At 50.0% G+C, this 26,524-nt stretch overlaps 2 protein-coding genes across 6 annotated transcripts in view; both read left to right on the forward strand.

Annotated features, from left to right (window-relative positions):
• Positions 1–10,549, forward strand: part of TIMP2 (TIMP metallopeptidase inhibitor 2) — a 51,133-nt gene extending 40,584 nt beyond the window's left edge. The window contains exons 4-5 of the mRNA XM_024130027.3: positions 6,147–6,271; positions 7,590–10,549. Of these exons, the coding sequence (XP_023985795.1) occupies positions 6,147–6,271; positions 7,590–7,787 (323 nt within the window). The 3' untranslated portion in view covers positions 7,788–10,549. The remainder of the gene's footprint in view (positions 1–6,146; positions 6,272–7,589) is intronic.
• Positions 10,550–20,603: 10,054 nt separating this feature from the next.
• The window catches only part of USP36 (ubiquitin specific peptidase 36), a 31,622-nt gene continuing 25,701 nt past the window's right edge, over positions 20,604–26,524 (forward strand). For all 5 annotated transcript variants that reach the window (XM_055090203.1, XM_055090204.1, XM_028498912.2 and 2 more), the window contains exons 1-4: positions 20,604–20,696; positions 22,960–23,122; positions 24,716–24,977; positions 25,468–25,689. In XM_055090203.1, coding sequence (XP_054946178.1) covers positions 24,725–24,977; positions 25,468–25,689 — 475 coding nt within the window. In that variant the 5' untranslated portion in view covers positions 20,604–20,696; positions 22,960–23,122; positions 24,716–24,724. The remainder of the gene's footprint in view (positions 20,697–22,959; positions 23,123–24,715; positions 24,978–25,467; positions 25,690–26,524) is intronic.

Genomic DNA, 26,524 nt, shown 5'->3' on the forward strand with positions numbered 1-26,524 from the left:
ATTGCAGTTGATTTAAATGTAAATGTGAATAGCCATCTGCAGCTGGTGGCCCCTATACTGGCCGGTGCTGTCTGGGTCAGCTAAGGAACCTCTTCTAGGGAAAGTAGGAGTCAGATCACAAACTTAAGAAGAAAGAAGAGACAGGACACCTCCCCTAGACCGACATCCTATTTTGTTCCCCAAATCCCAATTTAATCATAAAATTAATTCCAAATCCAAATCTCCATGATTTGGGGGATTTTCTTCCGTCCAGGTTATTTCACATATTTCAACACATGTTTTAGCGGGTGCCCACTAGGTGCCTAGCTCTGTGCTCGGCATGGCAGGAGGTTCAGGAGGAGAGATCCTGGGGCCCTGCTGTCAGGAAGCCCATGTTCCCACCCGGGGGGAACAGGAGAAGAAGTTAAAGAAAGTAAGATAAGTTTCACACGTGGGGAAATGTGAATAGTGAGTGAATGCTTAAAAGGTACAAAGAGGCAGAGACCCTAGCAGGTGCCAGGACCCAGAAGATGTAGTGTCGGGAGAAGGTGCTGACCTTGGCTGTGCAGGGGTGGTGCTGCAGGGAGGGAGGTGCAGCGGGGCCAAGGAGGCTTCTGGAATCTCTCCTTGGACAAGTACCTCCCTCCCTTCCGCAAAATGCTCACATCCAGCACCTGCTTCCGTGAGTTTCTTTGTCAATACCTCAAGACTTTTGTCCCTCTCCTTGGGGATAATGGAGATTTTTTTCCTTCCTTCGTAGGCCCTTCTGAACTTCCTAAATGTTTTATTTTGAGCACCTATTATCTTTTAACATCTTCATTGAGATATCATTCACACAGCATGCAGTTCACCCATTTAAAGTGTATAATTCAAGGGTCTGGGTGTATGTACAGAGGTGTGCAATCATCAGCACAGTCAAAAAGAAACCCGATACCTTTTAGCTATTACCTTCCTAACCCCCATTCTCCCCTGACCCCAGCTCGCAGCAACCACTAATCTTTCTTTGTAGATTTCTTTACTCTGGACTTTCTTATGAATGGAATCATGTAACATATGGTCCTTTGTGTCTGGCTTCTTTCAGCATAATGTCTTTTAAAGTTTTTAATGTTTTTAATGTTTTGTTCATGTTGTAACATGTATCAGAACTTCACTCCTTTTTATGGCCGAATAATATTCCACTGGATGGATGTACTACATTTTGCCTATCCATTCAGCATGTCACTGGGGTTGTTTCTGCCTTTTGTCTATTATGAGCAATGCTGCTCTGAACATGGGTGTGCAAGTTTTTGCCTGGACGTGTGTTTTCATTTCTCTTGGGTAGATACTTAGGAGTGGAGACTGCAGGACCCATGGTGACTCTGTGTTTCACCATTTGAGGAACTGACAGACTGTTTTACAAAACAGCTGCACCATTTCACATTTGCAGTATCTACTGTTTTTACAGTAGGAAGGATAATATCAAACGGAGAGAAGCGGATGAGGACAAAATCACCATGCAGAGAGCTGACAACCTGACTGTGACATCACAGTAGCACAGGAAATGGCACTGGCGGAGACACACCTGGTTCAGGGACCTTATTGCCCTAGCAAATCAAAGGCTTCTAATTTTCTGTGTCCTTTTTTTGTCCTTGTCTCTAACACCCTTTCAAATGAGAGCCTCAGCCGTCCTCCTGGGTCTCCACACTGCCCTCTAAGGGCTGTCTGGCCAAACTGCAGAGCTGCTGAAGCCCTTATTCGAGGAGGGAGAGCCTGCATCCTGTCGTGGGCGGCTCCTGGTGGAAAAGCCACCTCAGTGTGGGCTAGGACCTGCTTCCAGACATGCCCAGCTGAATCCTTACCCACGCTGAGGCTCTGTCTTAAAGGCCTCTACATCAGGCTTCACCAGCTCCCTGTTAATAGAAATAGGAGTGCCCTTTTCCTGGCGCTGACGCTCCCCAAATGCTTTCCATGTGGGTTCCATTTAATCCTCACTACCCCCTATTATGGTCCCCATTTTACAGATGAGGAAAACTGAGGAGTAGAGGGTGGAGCCGTGTTCCCAGGTCCCGTGGTGTGTGCCTGAACCCACTTTCACTTTCAAGCCCAGTGTTAAACTTCGGTTGACGTCATGGTGGTAGCTTGAAATTGGCCAGAGGGGGAGTATTTACACCACAGTATTAGGGCAAATGCTACACACCGGAGCTTTTCCTCCCAGGAGAGCCGCTGGTCAGGCGTTTCTCAGCACACCCCTGACAGCGTCACACTGCCGGGGAGTGGTGCAATGGTGCAGCCAGAATTTAGACCCTGGTCCGCCTGACCCCTGGGTCTGTTACACTCTGCTTCTTCCATCATTGGTCCAGGTTTAGGAATCTCACTGCCCCAACGCCTAACCCAGCAGTGCTCCACATGCACTGCTCGTTGGAATTCCACAGGGAGTTTGCAAAAATCCTGAGGCCCAGGCGGCACCCCAGACCAATTCAAGCAGAATCTCCAGGGCTGGGGCCCCGGCATCAGCATCTGTAAAGCTCCCTAGGAGAGTCCCGTGTGCAGCCAGGACTGAGAACCTGCCCTTCTCTGGGTCAAGGCAGACCTTCTGTTCCAGAGGTGCCAAATAGCCAGGCTGCACATACTCGGAGAGCTGAGCCCCAGCAGCCATGGTTGGTCACCTCCCTCGAGGTCAGTAGCCTCTGGACATTATTTCATCTCCTGGGGCCCTTCTCAGTCAGTCAGACCTGCCTCTTGCCCCGAGATTCTGAGGAGCGGGGCAGCACCCTTTATTCCACGAGATGGGTGGTCCAGACCGTGTGGGGCCCTTTGGCCGGATCCTGGGGCAGGACGGGGAGATGGCTTATGTCCAGCAGTCAGGAGCCCCAGCAGTGTCTCCGCGGAGCGTGGGGCTTGGGTCCCGTCCCGTTCCGCTTACCCCGAGAGTGCAAGGAAACCGCAGGCTGCTTAGCAGGTGGGTCCAGGACAAGCGTGGAGGTCCACGCGGTGGCCGCGTGGTGATTGTTTTGCTGGTGGTTGCTTTTATTTCTTTTGGGGGACGTGGAGGGAAAATCAGTGGTGCTCAGACCCTTTTCTGAAAGGGAAGGACTTCATGTCCAAAGGGAGCATTGTGCGCCAAATGCAGAAAGCCTCATAATTTCAAGTCACTCGTGATAACGTTGATATTTTTCCCACGTGGACGCTCAGCCGTTCATATGTGCTATTGAACATGTAACATGTATGTGACGTGTGCTGCTCCTACCACAGGCCCTTTCAATTGTCCCCAGGCTGAATGAGAAGACAGTTATACAAGTAATTGCCACACACATTTCAGAAGCTTGCTACACGTGAAACCATCGAAATTGTAGCTCCACTTATGATAAAAATTAAAAACACTTGAAGAGGAATTCACGTGGTCACTGTGTGCCTATCATCCTGATTACCTCACATTTAGTATTGGAAGCAAGCAAGTGACATGGGACACATTTTAGTTCCCTAACTGGCCGTGGAACATAAGATTAATAAAAGGCACTTCCACTGGCGGCTGACTCACCCCATTACAGAGGGACCTCTCTAATCTGACTTCCTTCCCTGGCTCAGCGAGACAGCTCTGGAACAAATCTGGTGTTTAATTTCTAAAGAACAGACTCTAGATGTTGTTTTCCTGGAATCAGAATGGGCTAACCAAGAATCACGGGGCACAGTAAACCACTCAGCCAGCGCTGGCTGCAGCCCCACGAGTGACCACATAGCCTGGGACAGCCCACCTCCCCCTGGGCTGATGACTCAACTTCACATGTTGAGTTGGCTCTGTGAGATGCTTGTGTTCAGGAACTGTTATGGAATCGGCCCTGTAATTTTCTTCTACAGTCCTCTCCTCCGGAAGGAAAAATAAACATACAACCCTCAGTTACAAATTTTAATTAATTCCTGTTTTTCTGTAGCCAAGAAAGACTTTGCTTTTTTTCCAAGGCAGACAGATGCTCACGTGCCCAACCAAGTCTTAATTACCTCTACTGAAAGGGGTCGCTTTTTAACATTCCGAGATGCTACACCATTTACACGTGACAGTTAAAGCTCATGTGAGCCCAGTAACTGGGACCACAGTAACCATACAATTTCCATTTCATCTCCATGCCCTGCCTTTGTCCGTCCTCTGTGGAAGTTGGAATGGGTGGTGAAAAGATTAAAGAGGAAGACAGCAAGAAAAGGGTAATGAAGCACATTGTTAGAACAGATAACCACGCCATCGTCAGCAGGCTTTTATTGAGCCACTGCTATGTGCAAGGAACTATGGATAAAAGAGGATTAAGACACAACCCTTACCCTTCATGTTTATGAGCTGGTTAAGGAACAAGATACGTAAGAAAGGCAAAGAACAATGTGAAGTGGGATATGGGTGCTAGTCAAGTGACGCGGTGGAAGTTGCTCCGGAAGTCTGGAGGGAGGCACTAGAATCAGTACTCGGCCTGCCTCTGGTGAATGACCAGGCTGGGCAAGGTAGTAAATGCCAGAAGAAACCAGGCTGTGGGAAGGAGTTACTTGCCATCTGTCCATTTTGCTCCTCATCTATTCTGAACTCATAGAAAATAGCTACAGGCCTAGAAAAAAAAAATAGCTATTTTTGAAGTTTAAGGCCGCCCAGACGTATATTTTTTTTAGTTATTAGAATCAGAGTGAATGCTACAGTAGTCATTTTGCTCCTTGATCCCTTTCTTTACCTGGAATGTCATACAACTCTAAACAGATACAAGGAAAAATAGAGCTCTTGAAGGTAAGAGGCGTGTTTAAAGAAGTAAGAGCATGAGAATTCATACCTGGGGACTGCTTCCTGCCACCTGCCCAGCAGAGGATGGGCAGGTGGCAAAGGATGTCACTGGTGCCGCTTGCAGCCTCAGGCAGCCCATCGCATCTTTCCCCTGGCAATAGATTTCTGTTTCACTTCCTCCCGACGGGGCACAGTTGACGACAAGCTGCATCAGCGCTTCGCTGAGCTACGTTTCTATTAGCAGATTGTTCGTGGCCAGGGCTATGCCTGAGATCATTAAGTCGGATGCACTGCAGCTTTGTCGAGCTGAGGTGCTCAGGGTACAGCCTGGGGCTCCTGTCTGCCTCTGAGGGAATCGCGTGTCGCTCTCTGCCAGGCTCTGGTGTCATCACTGGGCATCTGTGCCTCTTGACAAGGTGCCATTGTAGCAGGAGGGACAAGATTTTAGACGACCTCCCTGGCCCTTGTTAGGTTCTGTCAGTCACCGGAATACACTGGCTTGTCTTTTTCTCCTGCTCAGCTAATGCCTGGGCTGTCACCAGTGAGAACTCTTCACAAAAGGAGGAAGGGAGCTGAGTCAGGAGCCTAAGGTACCAACAGCGTCTCATCATCCCCAATAAAAGGAATTCAGGGCAGATTTCTGATTTTATAAAATTCTGTTTTTACTGTTCATAATGGAACAACCCAGAATTACAAGTTCAACAGCAAATGGAGGAAATGCTTAGGAATAAATATTTGGTGGAAAAGAAACGGGAAACAATACAATCTACGTACAACATGATCTTTTGTGTGTGAATCCGTGTGCATAAAAGAATATTGGAAGGAAATGCATCAAAATTTAGCTCTAGGTAATGAAAAGAGAGAAGTTTTGAAAAATTATTTCCTACCTTTTCTAAGTTTTCTGCAGTGAGCTTGCATTCTTTTTATACTCAGAATAAATATTCCACGGTGTACGAGTGTGCTCGGGTTGCTATAACAAAAACCACAGACTGGTTAAACAACAGAAATTTATTTTCTCACAATCCTGGAGTCTGGAAGTCCAAGATCAAGGTGTTGGCAGGGTTGGTTTCTTCTGAGGCCTCTCTCTGTGGCTTGTGGACGGCCACTTTCTCCCTGTGTCCCCACATGGTCTTCCCTCTGTGTCTGTCTGTGTCTAATCTCTTCCTCTTACAAGGGCACCGGTCCTATTGGATTAGGATTCACCCTAATGACCTCATTTTAATCAATTCTTTAAAGACCTTCTTTCCTAATTCAGTCACATCCTGACGTGCTAGGGGTAAGGGCTTCAACATCTGAATTTTGGAGGGGACACAACTGAGCCCACAGCACACGGTACTGTCAGAACTGACCCTGCCATGCCCAAGCCGCATCCAAATGCAGGAGAAGGATGAGAACCCATAACTTGTCCTGAGCTCGGTGACCCCTGTCTACTCAGGAAAGGCCGAGGGGAATGGCAAGATGCACATCACCCTCTGTGACTTCATCGTGCCCTGGGACACCCTGAGCACCACCCAGAAGAAGAGCCTGAACCACAGGTACCAGATGGGCTGTGAGTGCAAGGTAAGCCACCACTACCTCCTCCCAGGCTTCGCCTCATCACCACCTCCTCCAGGTGGGTGGACTGCTGGGATTTGATCCCTGGCTTTCCTGGGCCTCTCAGTCCACGGGGTCCCAACTTAGGACAGGGCTCTGGGGAGGTGTGGCCTACCCACAAGTGAGGATGTCCGGCCAGGGACATTTGGGAGGTAAGGGGAATCTGACCATGTGGCCTGTAGTTTCTAGGAAGGAAGCCTTCTAGGAGGAGGAGTTTTGTGGGGAGAACATGGTCCTAGGAGTATCTTTCTACAAATGTACAAGTGCAGAGACTTGTGTGCCTTGTGAAAGAGTGTCCCGAGTGCTATGCTTTTGCCAACATACCAGCCATTTCCATGCATGGGTCCGTGTAAATGTGGGGTCTGTGTGCTGAAGCCCCAGCCCCCCTTCTTAAAAGCGGCCCAGAGGTTGCACCAAACACAGTTACAGCAGCGCTAATGCTTAGAAGCAGCCATAGAAGGTGACATCTCCTCCACGGCCTGCAGGCTCCCATCCTGTTGTCTCCTAACACAACAGCACTGCCCCTCCCCCAGCCCCAGCACAGGACGCGAGTCTGGGTCCAGAAGATGCTGGCCCAGCGCGGCCCTGTGCGAGGCTGCAGAGATTGGCCTATGCCGGTTGGCGCTGCTTGTGCAGCCCTCCTGCCCATCCTGGTAGATGGTCCCTCCTGTCCTTAGCTCGTTCAGAACGTGAATTCTGACCTAGAGCTACACGTAAGTCCAGCAAACTCCTCTGTGCCTAACATGAAGTTAAGAAGCAAGTTCCTCCTTTTTCTTTGCTTGGCCTGAAGGTGTTCACCTTCCTGTGAACTCAGGTTCTTTTGCCAAAATGCTACTTGCCGATCCCCTCTAAACCCATGTGTGCTTGGGAGCAAGACAACGTCCTTTTAATTTGATTTGAACCTCTCCAGTAGATTCAAGACCCTTTATTGTTATTATTGTTATACTCCCAGGAGGGCAGGGCTGAACTGAAGCCAGTTTGTCATGCTCAGAGAAGGTAGACCAGATGGCCCAAAGTGGAGGAGCGTTTGCAGTGGCTAGGGGTGCAGAGACAGTGTACTGTCCCGCCTTGGGCAGGCTGCCTACTACCATTTGGAGAGTATGAGGCTCAGGAAAGGCTACTGATGGAGCAGGTTGGACTCCAGTCCCAGCTCCCTCCCTTCCTGGTGCACTCGCTTGGTCATTCATTCTGCAAACTGCCCTTGAGCACCTTCGCCAGGTACACTGCCAGGTTCTGGAGATGCCCCCATGAGTGGCCTTGGTCCCTGACTGAATCCACCTCCTAGATCACGCGCTGCCCCATGATCCCGTGCTACATCTCCTCTCCGGACGAGTGCCTCTGGATGGACTGGGTCACGGAGAAGAACATCAACGGGCACCAGGCCAAGTTCTTCGCCTGCATCAAGAGAAGCGACGGCTCCTGTGCATGGTACCGTGGAGCGGCACCCCCCAAGCAGGAGTTTCTGGACATCGAGGACCCGTAAGCAGGCCACCAGCACCCCTGTGGCCAATTGAAAGCCTCCAAGAGTTCAGACTGGTCCAGCTCCGACATCCCTTCCTGGAAACAGCATGAATAAAACAGTCATCCAAGTGGGTCTAAATTAGTGTGATTCTACTCCCCACCCCCGTTTCCCTTTTCAACATCGTTGTGGGTCTGGAGGCAGAGGTGGGTCCCATACCCCACCCGCCAGCCTGGACACTGCACAACTCGGTCTCCCATCCTTGAGCGCGGGCAGGGGCAGGACGCTCGGGCTTCCCTCCCAGGCCCAGCCTTGGCACTGTCACAAACGCTGAGCAGGCAGCACTTCAGGGTCCCCCAGCCTGGTCAGGGCAGAGCCTGGAAGTGTGCATTTTGCAGAAACTTTTGAGGGTCGTTGCCAGACTGTGTAGCAGGCCTACCAGGTCCCTTTCCTCTTGAGAGGGGCATGTCCCTCAGTTCCTGCAGCTTCCACCTCTGGCCCTAGGGCGACAGCCCCTGCCCCTTGTAAGTGCCCTGTACCCCCGCAGACTCCCCCATGCCCACCACGGACTCCCAGTACCTGTGACTTCTGTGTGTCTGGGAGCAGCCCTGGACCGGTGGCTTGCCCTCGATGGAGCCCCAGTTAATCGTATTAATCTGCAGAATTCCATCGGGAGCCTCCCTCCCAGGCCTCCTGGCGATGCCGGGACGAGCTTCAGCTCCAGCCAAGTCCTTTGATTCCCATCCCTGGCCCCCAACACACACCCCAGCCCTTGGCGGAACCTGCCACGTTCTGCCCTGGGGCAGACATTTGCGGGGGCGGGGCTTGGCTGCCCTTGTAGTTCCTTCCTGAGCTGCTGAGGCCCCTCGCTCCCTGCTTCTCTTTCTGGCCTTCGGCATCCAGGTGGAGGGGCACGAATTTGCTTGGCGAGGGGTTGTGTGTGGCTGGTGGCATGAGCTGGCTGTGCCGTCTGCACATCCTGAGGACATCAAAAGCTGGGTCCCGCTCTGTCCCCCAACACGCCTCGGAGGCCCCCAAGCAGGTGCCAGAGGTTTAGAGTATGACCTCCCTCAAAGACTGACCGTCACTGTGCCATGCGGGGGTTCCCAAAAGTGAAGTTAACGAAGCGTAGAATGAAGTCCTCCCCAGGGAAGGACGGATTTTTGGAGGAGGTGGCGTCAGTAAAATTCTCATTGCTTTCTGGGCCGCCAGGACTCTGTGGCCAGCTTTAAGAGACGTTCTTCTAAAGATGAATTTTTAGAGAACATGTGAACCCAAATTACAGGTGTACCCACCTCTGCTTATATTTCTTGTATTACGAAGATCTCTCAGTTAAGAAAGCTCATAGGGAACTAGGGAACCTATCTGTTCCCTAAAGGTGGTTTCCTGATGCCGATAAAATGGGAGTTAGCAGAGGCAGAAATTTCTCAGTAACAGTAAAGATAATCTCCTTTTTCTTCCCACTTGTGTTCTAAAGATAAACTGTTCTGAGTTTATCATGCACACGATGCAAACACACACAGTGAAACCGAAGTCTGTCAGCCTGGGAGTGGTCCTTCTGCAGAATTCTTCCAAAGTCATCTTCTAAGCCTGCTCTATTCTGCGGTGACCCCAAAACACCTGTAAGACTCCTGACCCCCCCCCCACCAGTGGCATGCAGCCCCCATGCCTACCCGGGACCTGGTCAGCACAGATTTTAATGACTCCCTTTCTAGGGCAGACTAGGGGACTCTCCAGGAATCCGGCCCGCTCCGAGGGCGTCTTCATGCTGTACAGTGATAGAAAGTTTGTAAGATGTCATAATGGACCAGTCCTTGTGATTTCAGTATATACGAGAACACCAGACCCTCCAATCAGTATAACACCCCACCCCCGTCTGCTTCCTGTACGGTGTTATCATATGTAACATTTACTCCTGTTTCTGCTGATTTTTTTTAATGTGTTGGTTTGTTTCCGACATCAGTTGTAATCATTCCTGTGCTGTGTTTTTTATTACCCTTGGTAGGGGTTAGACTCGCACCTTTTTTTTTTCAAAGGTTTCTGCATCGTGGGAGCATTGGACCCAGAGTGGAAATGGCACAGTAGCTAGCCTATGATGGTGATTCCTTTTCTTCAGTTCCTTGAGTATCGTTGATTTTCCATCTCCCAACTTTTGTTCTCCAGTCCCAATTATTACAAAGCAAAGATTCTTTGAGTAGGTTGGTTCTAAACGATGGCCTTTATATTCAGTCTACGCACATCAGTCTTGTAGCCATGTTGAGCAGAAAAAAAAAAAAAAAATCAAGATGAAGTACCTGGTGGTGGCCGAGAGAAGCCACTCAAATACCCTCAACAGTAAATAATTGCCAAATATATATAGTTTAAGAAGCCTCTCCATTCAGCATTGTTTAATTTATATGTTATGTTCTAAGCACTGCTCTTTCCTCCCTCTATTCTTGTCTTCTGCAAGCAACTCAAAATATTTAAAATAAAGTTTACATTGTAGTTATTTCCAAATCTTTGCTTGATAAGTATTAAGAAATATCGGACTTGCCGCCGTAATTTAAAGCTTTGTTGATCTTGTTCGTTTTTGTTTGGATTTTTTTGTTTTTTTTTTTTTTGTTTTTGTTTTTTTACTTTTGGGGCAATGTGATTTTGCTGGAATATGAAGTCTGAGACCTTCCTGTGCTGGGAACACGTGAGAGTTGTTGAAAGTCGACAAGCAGACAGCGCATGTCTCCGATGCCTTGTGTCATTCTCGAGTGACCGCTCGGTCCGTGGACAATAAACAGTATTATCAACGAGAACGCTGGCTATCTCTGTGTGGTCTTGTCCGAAGTTCCGAGCTGCCGCTTTCTAGATTAGGAACACGGGAGGGTGCGGGTTGGTTTATCCCCTGAGAAGCAGGCCTGGGCGCTTAGAGGCCTATGTGGGATGTGGCAGAGAGTGGGGCAGACGACAGTGAATATGGTTTCTTAAACTGGCCCAGAGGCAGGACGGGGCCCCTTCATTCAGCACATACTTCTCCCTTTCTGTTATGGAGCACCTCACACACACACACACACACACACACACACACACACACACACACACTCGCACATGAAAGCAGAGCTCTGCAACCATCTTGCATCTTCCACAATGAACCCACCGTCTTTCTTCTCTGCCTGCACCCAACTCCCCCAACCACCCTGCCCGAGATTATCAGGAAGGGAAGATTCCAGATGTCAAAACAGTTTTATCTGTAAATGTTTCAGTACGTATCTCTAAAAAAACAAGAACTATACTTTTAATATTTATTTTTTGATTTGGCTGCTCCGGGTCTTAGTTGTGGCACATGGGATCTTTAGTTGTGGCATGTGGGATCTAGTTCCCTGACCAGGGATTGAACCTGGGCCTCCTGCATTGGGAGCGTGGAGTCTTAGCCACTGGACCACCGAGGAAGTCCCAAAACAAAAACTATTTTTAAAACATTTCCGAAATACTTTTATCACACCTTGAAAACATAATTAGAATCCATGAATGTCATGGAAGATCTAGTCAGTGTTCAGACATCTCTGATGGTCTCGTAAATGCTTTTTTATAGTTTGTTGTTTTGAATCAGGATCCCAATAAGGTCCGTACATTGCAGTCGCTCCCTCAAGTCCCCTCCCCTGCCCCCCTGCCCTGCCTCCCTTCTCTCCCCCTCAAGCTGGGAAAAATGGTCCCATCATCATTCTTTTTTTTAACTAATTTACTTATTTATTTATTTATTTTTGCCTGCGCTGGGTCTTTATTGCTGCACACGGGCTTTCTCTAGTTGCTGCGAGTGGGGGCTACTCTTCGTTGCGGTACGCGGGCTTCTCATTGCGGTGGCTTCTCGTGTTGCAGAGCACGGGCTCTAGGCGCACGGGCTTCAGTAGTTGTGGCGCGCAGTCTCAGTAGTTGTGGCGCATGGGCTTAGTTGCTCCGCAGCATGTGGAATCTTCCCGGACCAAGGATTGAACCCGTGTTCCCTGCATTAGCAGGCGGATTCTTAAGCACTGTGCCGCCAGGGAAGTCCTCCCATCATCATTTAAACTTTAACCTAGTCTCATATCACTGTGAGTCTCCATTCGTGGTGTGTTTGAACACGTGACCACCCTCTGGCCCACTTGTAGAATTTGTTATTCCAGGGACAAGCTGGAAGATTCATGTTTGCCATTTTCTGTAGCAGATTCAGTAGTTGTGGCGCATGGGCTTAGTTGCTCCGCAGCGTGTGGAATCTTCCCGGACCAGCGTGTGGAATCTTCCCGGACCAAGGATTGAACCCGTGTCCCCTGCATTAGCAGGCGGATTCTTAAGCACTGTGCCGCCAGGGAAGTCCTCCCATCATCATTTAAACTTTAACCTAGTCTCATATCACTGTGAGTCTCCATTCGTGGTGTGTTTGAACACGTGACCACCCTCTGGCCCACTTGTAGAATTTGTTATTCCAGGGACAAGCTGGAAGATTCATGTTTGCCATTTTCTGTAGCAGATCCCTAATCAGCAAGAACAAACTCATAGCTGCCTCACGAGGCAGTAAAGAGTGAGACAAAGCATTAAATGCCGTCCACTGCAGAAATATCTGGATTGTTTTTTCCATATGATAAGATCTATGGGGGAAATGGTTCAGAGGCATATTAGAATAATATTGAATAATACCAACACTTTCTGTGTCATACAAATGACCTTACTTGGCATTGGTGCCCGTCCCAACTGGCAGACCACATTTGGGGCCTTAAACGTTTCATTCATTTTATGTATTTAGGTCAAATGTGACTTTTTAAAAACACTTCTTGTGGAAATTTTCCAACATAGACAGAAATGGGAGAATTTGTCATTCTCTCCCAGAGAATGACAAAACGAACTCCATGCACTCGTGATCCGGTTTCAACAATTTTCCCAGTTTTCTTGATCTTTGCAGGCAGTTTTAAATCAGTCTGAAGACCCACATATGGGGTAACCAGATTGTTAGGGATTCTACCAGACACCACTGTTTCCCCCTCAGCCTTGCTCATTCTGTGAAAGAAAAGCAATGGGGGCAACGGAGGACAACCTGCTCTCTGGTCGAAACCCCCAACAGACACATGTGGGTTCAAAGTGGAAACACAGCAGCAGCCTCTGCAGGATCCAGTTCGCGAGACCACGATTGGGGGTGGGGGGGTGGGGTGGGGGACAGGGCGGCAGTGGAAGAACCATCAGGGCTGGTGAAAATCCTTCAGACGTTTGAGGGGCACTATCTTTTCCCTCCTAATTATTCCTGGATCTGTTTATCTGATCTAACTTAAAATCAAACCAAGATGATGGAGCTGCAATATTTCAGTAGGGTCAGCTTTATGCTAACAGCGACGTGCTGTTGCCATGGTTTTACATTACTTTCAAGTTCACGGACAGGTCTATCTCTGGCCTTGGGTTCAAGCTTCAAGCCGACCCACAGCTCACCCTGTCACAGGCAGTTGCCTTGAAGCATCTCGCAGTGAAAGGCAGTGCTTTGATTTGGGGAATGTTTCGCTCTAAGAGCTTTTTTCCTCCAAGAAACAAATTGTGGGGAAAAGAAAAAACAGACATTCAGGAACAGGAGATAATTCTGCGTGTTTTCGTTCCGTAACAACTTGGAGGAATGTTTCTTTCTAATTAAATGAAACAGAAGCGTGAACCAAATCCAAGTCGGAGTCTGCAGAATGGTGGGGTGTCACGTGGGGGTCAAAATCAGAGAGAGGGCGAGTGTTATAGAGGATCTGAGGACAGGATCCAGGATGGGATGCAGAGGGAATGCTGCATACATCACCTAGAAAGAAAGCTGAAAGTTTCGTTTTTATTTTTAGGCCAATCAACGTGTCCTCGCTTTGTCCTTTGAAGTGAAGTTGGGTGGTGGGGCTGGGGGGTAGGCAGCAGGAACAAGATTCCAACCAGAGAGGCTCCCTAGAGACTTAGCCCCCAGCGTTTGTATTGGGTGCTTCTCAGGTTGGCACCCTCTGCCCAGCGTGTAGCAAAACCCCAGACTCCCAGAGCAGGAGCAGGTTTCAACATCCACAAACAGTTGGGGCACGAGAGCCGCTCTTATGAGAAATCCACGCTCCCAGACCTCGGAAGCAGACCTTCCAGGAGGAGAGAGGTCTAGGGCCTGCCGTGATAACTCTTTTTCGCGTATGAGTCCTTTCCATCTTCTTCCGTGATCTGTCCGCAGTTCAGGAGATCCGCTCCTAAACTCCCAGGAGCAACTGCTTAGGAAATCATTCTGATAAACCTAATAATTCCAGTCGTAGCTAACGTTTATCCCACGCCAGGACTTGTGCTAAAGGTTTCACGTACATGACCTCATTTAACACCCGCCAACTCTGAGGGGTGGTCCTCTCACCTTCCCATTGGATAGATAGGGAAACCGAGGCCTGGGAAGCTTGAGTTACCGGTCACCCAGCCGTTCAGTGCTGGAGCTGGGATTTGAACCCAGGCGGAGTCGGAATCCTGGGCCCGGCTCTTCAGTGGGACATGCGCCTGCCCTACTTCCCCAGCCTCTCTAAGGACCACGGACGGAGCCTCCAACAAGGACGTGGCTCCGGTGGGAGCAGGTTATCCTCCGCAGATCGATGCCCGCCCAGCAGCAGGTGGGGACCCTTTCCTTCCACTTGCAGGAAGAGCCTTGTAGTGGTTTGTTTTTATGTGTTTTTCCCCCCCAGAACAAAGGCAAATTTCTCTCCCTTTTTCTGAGTTTTGAAACAATAATAACAGCAAAATCCTAGTCTCAGTGCAGACACTTGATCACACCAAGATACCTTGTTCCAAGTTGTAATTTCTAAACTTAAAAAAAGAATAAAATTCAATTATCTGGGAAATTCATCCCTATGTGCTTTCTCTTCCAAACCAGGACACTTCTGAGAGAGAAAGCGGGTGCTATTAACAATTAGTAGGATCAAGAGGTTAAAGCGGCACTGTCCTGAGCAAACTGCTATGCAGTGTCACCCTGTCATTATGGGACACGTTCCAACCACACAAGGTATATCAAACCCCCTCTGCCGTATTCCCAGTTGCTAGGGTTCATCCTCAGATGCAGCACGCCCACAGCCCTGGGGCCCGAAAGCCTTATCCTACCTTCCTGTGATCTGAGAGCGAAGGTGTACCAGCTAAGGCAGCTCTGGATACCTTAGCAAATGAGCCCAGTATCCCAGGGACTAACACAAGGGAGTTTATTTCTTGCCAAGACCAATGGGGATGTTTGGTGGGTGCCCTCCATAGCTGATTCAGGACCTGGGTTCTTTCCCTCAGTGTCCTTCACCACCTTCTGGAGCCTCGGAGTCCTTGGTTTTCAGCCAGAAAGAGGAGGGAAGAGGAGAGGAGGCACCATAGATTCTTAGCCTCTCTGGCTTGGGGGTGACATCTACCACCTCCTCTCCCAGCTACTAAACAGACTGAGTCGCCATTCAACCATTCAACACCATTCAACAGGCAGCTTCTGGCCATGGCCCCTCTGCCTCTACCCACTTGCTTCCCAGGCAGGCCCAGACGTGGCAAGGAGAAGTCTAGGTGGGCCTACTATGTGTTCCCTGGGCAGTGCTGGAGGCAGAGGGCTCAAAAGCAAGGTGGTGCCAGGACTTCAAAGGCAGGGTCTTGAACACCCTTGAAAAGTTTGTATAATCTAGTCCTGAGGCCAAAAAGATGCAAGCAATGCTTTGAGGACAGTAAAAGAGCTGTGCAAAGCGCCACTGTGCTACAAAGAAAAAACAGAGCCACCTGAGGGGAAAGGAGCAGATCAAACCGAGCCCAGCAGCAGGAGCAACACCCAGACGGATCCAGTGAGAGGCCTTGTGGGGGAGTTTGGGGGAGGCAGGCGGGTGTGCAGAGAGGTGTTATGAGAGCCATGGGGATGGGGGATCTCATGGCTTCCGTAAGGATTCAAGCAGGATTTCAGTATTAGCAGGTGGGGAAAGCTGCCCTCAGACACACAGGGAAAGTACACACCTGTGGCATTTACGCTGGGTGAGTTTTCTTAGAGAGGAAGCTTTGTCTGGGAGGGGAAGGAAGAGGCAGGCAAGTGGCCACAGCCAACACAGGGATTTAAGGTCCATTGGCTGCTTTTTGGCCAAACCACCAAACACAGGCCCAATTCCATTGCAGCCCATCTGCATGCAGGGGAAAGAAGGCCTAAAACAAAACTCTGGGAGCCCTGCCACGTGGCTTTTCCTTGGTGAGTTCAACCAGACCCGGGTTTGGATCTAATTTGGCAGTTTCTAGCAACTGGAAATTGTTAGGGTTGTGTAGGCCCAGCAGGAGCAGCTCATAGGAACCAAAACTCACAATGACTGACGTAAAAGTCAGAAGAACAATGATTACTTTACAGTGAGAAATGTGACACAGGTCTTTCCAGAAATTAGCTCAAATCTTTGGTCATCTACAGGCTGAGAAACGGGGGGAGGGGTCCAGTCCCTTTTACCTCGACCTCCAAAGTAAGGAGCCCCCAGGTGACTTCTGGGCAACAATACTGTTACTTTGTTAATGCACCTTTTTAAGGTAAGTTCTAATTTGATTCATTTTGGTTACAGCTTTATTTTTTTTATTTTATTTTTATTTTAATTTTTTTTTGCAGTACGGGGGCCTCTCACTGTTGTGGTCTCTCCCGTTGCGGAGCACAGGCTCCGGACGTGCAGGCTCAGCGGCCATGGCTCACGGGCCCAGCCGCTCCGCGGCATGTGGGATCTTCCCGGACCGGGGCACGAGCCCGTGTCCTCTGCATCGGCAGGTGGACTCTCAACCACTGCGCCACCAGGGAAGCCCTTTTTTTTTTGTTTGTTTGTTTTTTTTTTTAATTGAGAATACTTTATTCTTTCATCTTCAGTGTTTCTCCAGTTTCCTCTTTCAGGATTTAGAGATTATTCAGTTGTCTCATCTCTAGCATTTTATTTGCCATTTAGTTGGATTTCACATTTATCCACAGTGTACCTCCAGCACACCGGCCCAGGGACACACCAATGACATGAGACATGGTGGGGGAGGGAGGAGAAGTCCAGAGAACATTCCAATTGAATGTATAAGTGGAATGTGCCGCCAGCCCAAGGCAACACCAACCTAATGGCAGGGATGGAGGGAATCCAGGAAGACCTCTTGGAGGAGGTGGCACCAGAGGAGGTGGTTGAAGGACAAGTGGGAAAGGGAGTTTTAGGCCAAAGACCAACCTGAGCCTGGAGTAGAGACAGCCTGATTGGGGTCTGGGGGGCACTTGGATTTAGCTCTGCTGAAGGATGCAGGGCAGGGAATGGCTGGGGAGGAGGGGGAAAGGCAGGCAAAAGCCAGCCCCTGGGAGGCTATTAGAGACCATGCGAAGGAGCTTGGCTTTCCCATCAGCAGGAGGCAGGGGGAGGGGTGGACAGGAAAGGGTTTCAGACAGGAGTGAAATGGGTTCAGGTAGGCCTTTTAAATATATTATTCTGTTTGGCAGTTTGAGCAATGGACTTGGCTCTATTCCAGTAATGCAGGAGAGAGTGGAGAGCGGCTTTACTTGGGCAATTGGACTGAGGGGAGGGAATGGCTTGAGGAATATTTGGAAAGTAAAATTAGCAAAATTTGTTGAGAATTTACACGGGGTGAGGGAGAGAGGGGGAGTCCAGGATGCGGCCAGGCAGGTGATTGTTGGGGTTACTGTCTGCATCAATCCAGGTCCAACCGGGAACACCAAAACCACTCTGCACAGCCTTTAAAACAGCAGGGATTAAGGTAGGGATTGGTGACAGCCTGATGGAAGAAACTCCCTGGGAAGCCAAGAAGGGAACAGCAGGAAGCTGTCAGCACCTCGAGGGTGGAGGGATAGAGGGAGGGGCAGCTCTTGTAGGCTGCCCTACAAGAGCCCAGGGAGAGGCCAGGTGGGAGGCTGCAACCACAGTATGTCTCTCTGGATGGAGCTGAAGCCGCCGCTGGAAACTCCACTCATAGCAGAGAGGGAGGGGAAGAAAGGCCTGCTTCTCCTTTCCTCTGCCCACCAGTCTCAGCAGTGCCCCCAAGTGGCCGGACCCACTGGGAAACCAGCTGAAAAGGGCAAGGATTTGGTCTGAGCTCCAGCACAGAATCTGCCCAAGTAGGCAACAGGGCAGAAAGAAGAGGCAGTTTGGTGGCGGGGAGGGGGGGAGTTTCTGGCCATGGTGAATTTCGAGGTGCTTGTGGGACACCTCGAAAGGACACCCCCTTCTGGGGAGGGGGTGTCCAGGAGGCACTGGACCCACCTTTCCAAAGATGAGGAGGAGAGAGGTCTGTGTTGGCACATTTGGAATTTACCAGCCTACAGGCAGTAGTTAGTTGCAGTGGTGACAGCAATGGATGTGCTCATAGGGTAAGTATGTTACATAAAAGAAACATTCAAATTATTTTCCCAAATGATTGCATCATTTTACATTCCCTGCAGTTTTACAATCTATTTGCTTCCACATTCTTTCCAATGTATAGTCTTTTAGCTTCTAGCAGTTCCATAGAGTGTGGAATGTTAACTCATTGTGGTATTAATTTGCATTTCTCTGGTGACGTTTGAGATGGAGCATGTTTTAAAATTGTATTTATTTTATTTATTTATTTTTGGCTGCGTTGGGTCTTCGTTGCCGCGCGCGGGCTTTCTCTAGTTGTGTCGACGGGCTTCTCATTGCAGTGGCTTCTCTTGTTGTGGAGCACGGGCTCTAGCCGTGCAGGCTTCAGTAGCTGTGGTGCACGGGCTCAGTAGCTGTGGCTTGCGGGCCCTAGAGCGCAGGCTCAGTAGTTGTAGCACCCGGGCTTGGTTGCTCTGCAGCGTGTGGGATCTTCCCGGACCAGGGTTCGAACCCGTGTCCCCTGCATTGGCAGGTGGATTCATTTTTTTTTTTTTTTTTTTTTGTGGTACGCGGGCCTTTCACTGCTGTTGCCTCTCCCGTTGCGGAGCACAGGCTCCGGACGCGCAGGCTCAGCGGCCACGGCTCACGGGCCTAGCCGCTCCGCGGCATGTGGGATCTCCCCGGACCGGGGCACGAACCCACGTCCCCTGCATCGGCAGGCGGACTCTCGACCACTGTGCCACCAGGGAAGCCCAGGTGGATTCTTTTAACGGCTGCACCACCAGGGAAGCCCAAGATGGAGCATTTTAGAAAAGACTTTCCTATGGGCCATGTGAACACACCTCTAGGAGATTCCACTTGGAAGCCTTCTAGGAGGGAATTTGAAAGGGGAGTAGGGTGGGAGTGTGGGTGGCCAAAGAAAGACTCCTCTCGACTTCCAGGTCTCAGATCACATTCTCAAGCAGCATGCGGGCCTTTTCAGGCAATACCTTTGTCATCTAAGAAAAATTTCGGGGTTACCTCTAAGGGCCTGAGCTAAAGATGTGAACTTGGAGCCTGAGAAACCTGGGTTTAAACCACCACTTGCTTGCTGGGATCTTGCACACTCAGTTTTATCATCTGTAAAATGGAAACAATATCTTTGTGTAGGGTTGCCATGAGGATTAAATCAGATAGTGTGGGCAAGTGGCCAGCTTTGTATCTGGCACATAACATGAACTCAGCAACAGGAACAAATGTCATCCGTATTGTTATTAGAATCAAAGATCTGCTGGAGATCATCTTTATTTCACAGATAATCACATGGAGGCCCAAAAGAAGTGTCCAAAGCCAACTTGCTAACTAGGGCAGAGCTGGGATAAAACTGAGGTCTCCTCATTCCTGGGCTAGTTGCCAGCCCTCCACCTCCCACACTTTTAATCACTCATTTATACATTGTATCAGACCTGGAAGAGTGAGAAGGTCTTTGTCTGAATCATTGCTTTAGGGCGCAGAGTGGACTCCGGGACAAATCCCAATCTGAATGTCTGTAGTTGAGGATTCTCACAGACAGGGCAGAGCTCAACCTCAGGCTCCTGCGGGTCTGTTTATACTCGTTTGCTTTTTCAAAAACCAGCACTCCCCAAGTGATAACTACAGGTGAATTTTGTTCCAATTACACCCATTCTCTCTCTCCATTGCCAGTCCCTGCTTGAAGGACTGTGCGGGGAAGGAACATAACGACTAGCTCCAGGTTTCTAGTTGCTAAGCCCAGGATCGCCCAGCCTGCCTTTCACACTTGTCTGCCAAGGACACAGCAGATTGCGTTGTGTACTCCAAGTGTTCCCTTTTAGGAAAAGTCGTTTTTTGTGGAGTAACAGTATTCCTTTGCTTATGTGAGAGTATCTGGAGGTCAGGCCTGGGACTGCACTCTCTCCACTTGCCCTGCGGAACGGGGCGGACGGCAACCAAGCGGATTAGGTGAAAGGCATTTTTAAAAATACTGCAAAAGCAAAGCGCGTTTGCAAACATTCAACCAAAACTTTAACGTACTCATCACGGGATGACGCTTTTGGAGGAAAGGAGTGGGGTCAGGGAATTGCACAGGGCCCGGGACACTGCAAAGGTCAAATACTATCGCTCCCGACCCCTTAATCCCAAGAGCACTTTGCTCCGCCCTCCGGGTTTCACTGGGCCCGCTGCCCTCTTCTCGCCGGGCCTGTGTCTTGGTCACTAAATGCCCTAGAGGGTGCGATCAAGCCTCCCGCGCCACCGTCCCTACTGCAGGTGAGAATGAGGGGCGCCGGCTCGCCAGACCCGGAAGCAGGAACCTCACACGCTCTGCGGGAACTCGTGGGGCGCCGGCCAAGGGGGCGGGCGTCTCAGGCTCTGCGTGCTTGCGTCATCGCGTAGGCTGGCGGGGCCGCGGGATGAGGAGGTGACGTATCGGGCGCGTAAAGTGGCTGTGGGCGGGTCCAGGGAATAGGGCGGAAGCTAGCACCGCCTCTTAAAGTTGCCGGGGCGTTTCGGTGTGCCGCCTTGAGGGCTGCGGACCGCGGCTCCTTTAAGCGTCGCCGTGACACGTGTGTGAGGCGGCGGAGGCCCGGATGGTGCGTGTGCGGGGCCCGTGCCGAGCAGACGCCAGCGCTGCGGGCCTGCAGCCGGGCCAGCAGCCGAGCCAGCTGAAGGCCGGGTAGGCTGGGGCCGGGTTGGGGCGGCGCGAGGGCCGGGTGGAGAGCTTCCGCCCGGCGGGGCGTGGGAATGTGACTCCCAACGCGGGGCGCACCGGCGGACGCTCAGGGGAGACACGGGTGTTTGTCTGCGAGGGGCTTGGGGTCCACGGAGAGGCACCAGGGCTGCACCGTCCCCAAGGGACTCCGCGGTCCACGGGGAGGCCCCGGGCTGCGCGTCCGCGGGGGTCTCCGGCGTCCACGGGGAGGTACTAGGGCTGCGCCTTCCCCGAGGGCTCGGGGGTGCACGGGGAGGCTCTGGAAGTGTGTCCTCTGTCCGGGCTGCCTCGGGTCTGCTCTCTGCTCTTCTGCACACACCGGGAGCGACCCGCGCGCGGTGCAGTGGAGAGCTGCCCCGGCCAGGAGCCCAGGGAGGAGGCAGCAGCCCGTGGTGGTGTTACGCACAGAAGCATCATTTATAGAGAATTCAGACTTTCTTTGGAATGGCCTAAGTCCAGATAAAGGGGAGGGCGTTCAGTTTGGCAGCAGAGTTGATATCTTGTTTGTTCTCTTTTAGTAAGAGATGTGGGAAAGCTCACCCCTGGAGAGGGTAACATTCCTTATGGTCTTGGTCGTGGTCATGGTCCTGGTGAGGGGATATGGGTACAAGATGTGAGTTTTTTAAATACCTATTTCTTTGGCCGCGTAGTGTTGGGTCTCCCCTGGGGTTCTAGGAGCTAGAGCAGCGTCCTAAAACAGAGACGGATGAGAGAGGAAAACATCCTGGCTCTGACACAGTCCACTGTCTGTAAGGGGTGCGGAGAATCGGGCCTCCAAGGAGAGGGGCGCTCAGTTTGCTCTTTCCTGGCTGGGGACCGATGCTTGCTCTGCAGAAGAGCCCCCTGTAAAAGCGCCCCAGGGAGGCCCCAGCCCTGTGCTGTCTGGGGCTCCTCCCCGCCAGCACGTGGTTGACCCTGTGAGTCTCCAGTGCATTTTATGCTGGAAAAATGCATTTAAAGGGAGGAGAGAGAGAAAACGTTCTTGAATGGTGATTGATTTAAGGAAACTTTATTTGAGTAGAGGTAGAAATGTGCACAGATAAGTGTGAGCTGTTCCTGGCCCGTGAGGAACGTGCACTGGAGAGAGCATCCTCCCTGAGTTTTGAAGCAAGTGTGTACATCAGAGGGCTTGTGATGATTACAGGGACATTTTTCTCTGGGTTGTTGCACCTCAGAAATAAATCATTTTTAGGTTGTTGCTTAATGTTTCGGGTTGAATTGGTGATGTAGAGGTTTGATCTTCCTGTTGAAACTTGAAAAATTCTATTTGTTCAAAATCTCTTGACTCCGCATTGAGGAGTGGGCTATGTGGAATGGGTGGTTGTTCTTTAAGTTATTTATCTCGAATTAAATTGGGTTAAATCTCCCAAGTTCTGTTTATCCTCTAGCTTCGAGAGGTTCCCAAACCCATATCCGCCCATGACAAGAGTCCTTTGCAACGTGTGATCTTGACAAGAGGGACACTGTAGGGAGTTTTCATGAAACAGAAATCTTTACAGATTGACTTCATTCTGAGATCATGTTTATTATACTCTTTTGTTTTTCTTTGTTTCTTTTTTTGCTGTTAATATGCTTTTACTTATGGACATCAGACATGGTATATCTGAAACTTGCTGTAAAGTAATGTGGGCTCAGGAGAGGAATCGACTGGTCCTACACAATAATGACTGACGCTGAATTAGGAGAGCGTGGCAGTTCCCTGTGATGTTCTCTCTACATTGTGAATGAACATTTTCACAGTAAAAAGTTTTTAAGTACCTTAATATTCCGTAATCACAGTGATTGTGGTTGGTAATTAAGAAAAACAAACTTAGCTGAGTGAAAATTTGGCAACTCTCATTGCGCCGTTTTTTTGGGGACTCTTACTGGCTCATGAAATCTGAAAGTTGGAGATGATTATCTGTTACCTCTTAGTCTTTGCAAATGTGATGGAGTCTAGAGTTGACTGGTGTGTGGGGAGGTTTTTGTTCACTGGGCTTGTCACCGGCGTGAAGGTTAAGGTATGGAACGAAGGGCAGTGTTTTCATATCATGTCCATCGAAATCGTTTGTAGTTATTTAGCTCAGCTCTTCACTCTTCCTAAGTCCTGCACTATCCATATTCCTTCCGCCTTAATGCTGACTGTTCCCGGTAGATGGTTGGCCTTCCTGCTCCGCATCCAGGGAGTGGGGCTGATGAGACAGCGGGAAGAGAGCTGGCCTCATGTGATGCTGTGTTCATCCCACAGACTCTGACACCCATTCTGGACAACACGCTTGTGGCTCTGGTGATTGAACAGGCCAAAGCCTGGGAGCACGTGATTTTGAGGGCCCAGCACCACACCTGCCCAGTCCGGCCAAGCACCTGGCCCCATGCTGCAGGAATAGCACACCCAAGTTCAGACACCCCAGGTAAGCCCACATGTGGTCCAGCAGCCATTGTTCAGTTGGTGAGAACTCTTAGATAATTCCCCTTAGGAAAGCTTCTTTTATTTTTTTCATGTCAAAGAACTTGTGCTTGCTTTTTTTAAAATAATGGTCTTACGTTTCTGTTCTTTACAGAAATTTTTATAGAAAAAGAAATTCGATCCACATACAGAATTAGGTGCCTTATAACCATAAATCTGGATGGTTTACCAAGAGGTACTGGACGGGGTCCTTTCACACGAGCAGAGTTTTGGATCCACCTGACTAGTTGGGTCTCCTGGCTCAGGCCAGCGACCACATACCCGGGGGAAATCATCATTTTTTTGATGGGAGTAAGCTGTGTAAGGAACTATTTTTCTAACTGTGACTCAGATAGTCCTTGAGCTTTGGCCAGGGTGGTTGAGTTGACAGGTAGTATGTGCAGTTAGAGGTGATGGGGATTTCGGGTTTGTTACAGTTTCTACACTGAGGCTTTAGGGACTGTTCCGCAGCCAGCGCTCCGCTCTCACCCAGTGTGTGTCTCCCCATTAAGCCCACAGGCACCTTTGACACTTGTTTTTTTTCCTATTTTACAAAGAATGGTCTCCGGCAGTCACAGTGATTGTCCCTGGAGTCTATAGCTGATCCATGATGGAATAACCCAGGCCTGCCGCCTTCCAGAGCCTGAGTTGCCGTCACAGCCCCTGCCTGCTCTGTCCCCCCACCCTTAAGTTTAGGCGTTTTGTGTACACCATTCTAGTCCTATTACTATCTTTTCTCTTCTCCCTCACTTTTAAAAAGATTATCTATACAATCACTATCCAGTAACACAAGCCACAAGTATAACTGAGTTTTACAGCGGCCACATTAAAAAATAAAAAGATGCAGGTGAAATGAATTGTCACAATATAACTTGTTTAACCCAGTATACGTAAAATATGATCATTTCGGCATATAACTAGTCTTAAAATTACTGAGATGTTTTACATTTGCAAACTGAGTCTTCGAAATCCAGGGTGTGTTCTACACTTAGAGCACGCCCCAGTTTGGACCAGCCTCATTTCTCCTGTTCAGTGGCCCCATGAGGCTCGTGGCCTTTGTTTTGAAGCGTATGGGTCCGAAGAGATGAGGGTGCTCGTCTCACTCGCCATGCGGATTCCTTTATTACATGGGCTTGTGTGTGTGACCAGAGTGTCTCGTGAGAATTAGTGTTTTCTTGGTTTTGAGCAGACGTTAGGAGTACGTGGTCACCTCTTGAGGGAAATTGCACCAAGTATGACGTCCAAAGTCACTTGATGGTACTTGTTGAAGAGAAGACGCCGAGAAGGTAGTCTCGCCTCCTCCAGGCCGTGTCAGTCCGTTTAGTGCTGTTTGCGGAGGCACTTTGTCTTTTTGAGAGGAGAAGCGTGGGCGTCGCTGTGTCCAAGTGGTCCGTACTACGTCTCGTGTCACCCTTCCTTTGTAAGGTTGGCAGCCGATCCAGAGCCGCTTTTATGGTGGGTCACATCCATAAGGCCCAGGAGGGGGTTGTCAGGGAAGGGATGCTCTGTTCCTGGGACCCGCTTCCCCACCGCTCCGTGTTCTCTCTTATCCCCACAGTGATGCACCATGCCCATAGTCGACAAGCTGAAGGAAGCCCTCAAGCCTGGCCGCAGGGACTCGGCTGACGATGGGGAGCTGGGGAAGCTTCTGGCCTCCTCTGCCAGGAAGGTCCTTCTGCAGAAGCTGGAGTTTGAGCCAGCCAGCAAGAGTTTCTCCTACCAGCTGGAGTCACTGAAGAGCAAATACGTGCTGCTGAACCCCAGGACAGAGGGAGCCGGCTGCCACAGGAGCGGGGATGAGCCACAGGCCAGGACACAGGGTACTGTGAGAGGGCCTCGCTCTGTGCTGACCAAGTGGAGGGACGAAACGTTGACTGATTAGTAGGACCAGAAACAGAGTGTGGTCGCTTGTGAATGTCGTGCGTGGGGTCAGTAGATTCTAGTTATGGAAGTAACGGTACAGGGTTGGTCAGAAAGAGATCTGTGTCCTTAGAGGTTCAAGAGCAGGCCTTGGAAACTGGATGGAGAAGGGGGGGGGGCTCAGAGTGCCAGGGCCCAGTTCTACCAGCTGCTGGTTCTCAGAACCTCGTCCTCTCATCCACAGAGGGGTCCTGGGGCGCTAGACCGACGCCGTCAGGGAGAGCCGTGGGGTGACAGGTGTTCTTCTGGACTTGGGCAGCGGGAACCCCGTCACCCCCGGATGCCGCGTTCTGAGCACGTGCCCACCGAGTGTGCCACGGCACTTGCTCTGGGTGGTCTGCCTGGGCACGGAGTCAGACGGCCTCCTCCCTCCCATCCCTCCCCCTCCAGGCGGCGAGCACGCGTACGAGAGCTGCGGTGACGGCGTCCCCGCGCCCCAGAAGGTGCTCTTCCCTGTGGAACGGCTGTCGCTGCGCTGGGGGCGCGTCTACCGTGTGGGTGCGGGGCTGCACAACCTTGGCAACACCTGCTTCCTCAACTCCACCGTGCAGTGCTTGACCTACACGCCGCCCCTGGCCAACTACCTGCTCTCCAAGGAGCACACTCGAGGCTGTAAGTGAGCGCTGGGAGGCGGGGGGCTGTGCACACGCGTGGCTGCGAGTGTGCACGTGCAGTGGGGTGGCCCTGGGTCATCGGGGCCAGATGGTCTCCTAAGTGGACAAACCCGTGTGCTCACGGAGCTGCCGTTTCAGCCCGGGTCCAATTCAGGAGTGAAGTAGTAACTGATAAATCCTACATTTGCATTGTGCCAGCTGCAGGATGGGCCGTGAAAGAGAATCAGGGTAGAGTGATGGTCTCTAAACTGGTCTGAAAGTAATTACCTAAAGAGAGAAAAGGGTTTTCAAAAGATACCTCCGAAATATGTGTATTCGGATGTTTTATACACCTGTTTTTGTAGCAATGTTTTATATACATTGTAAAACATCCTCCAAAGTGGAAATTGAATGTGGGTAAAATAAAGATGAAAGAAAATATAACTTACGCAAACTGAAGAAAACAGAAAGTCTGAATAGCCTTTCAACCATTAACAAAATTAAATCAGTGGTTAAAATTTTTCCCATGAAGAAAACACCAGGCTGAGACAATCTATGGGTAAGTTTTATGAAACTTTTAAGAAACAGATCATTTCAATGCTTCCTGAACTCTTTCAGAGAAAAGAAAAAGAGAGAAAGCTCCCTAGCTCGTTCAATGAGGTTCTCTTAACTTGGATAACAAAATTAAACAAGCACAATATAAGAAAAATTACAGTTCCCTCTTGTTCGTGAATATACATGTAAAAATTCTAGATAAAATACTAGCAAATTCAATAGTCTTTTTTTTTTTTTTTTTTGGCGGTACAAGGGCCTCTCACTGTTGTGGCCTCTCCCGTTGGGGAGCACAGGCTCCG

This window comes from Physeter macrocephalus, chromosome 14 (genome assembly GCF_002837175.3).
Source record: "Physeter macrocephalus isolate SW-GA chromosome 14, ASM283717v5, whole genome shotgun sequence".
NCBI classification, from domain to species: Eukaryota; Metazoa; Chordata; class Mammalia; order Artiodactyla; family Physeteridae; genus Physeter; species Physeter macrocephalus.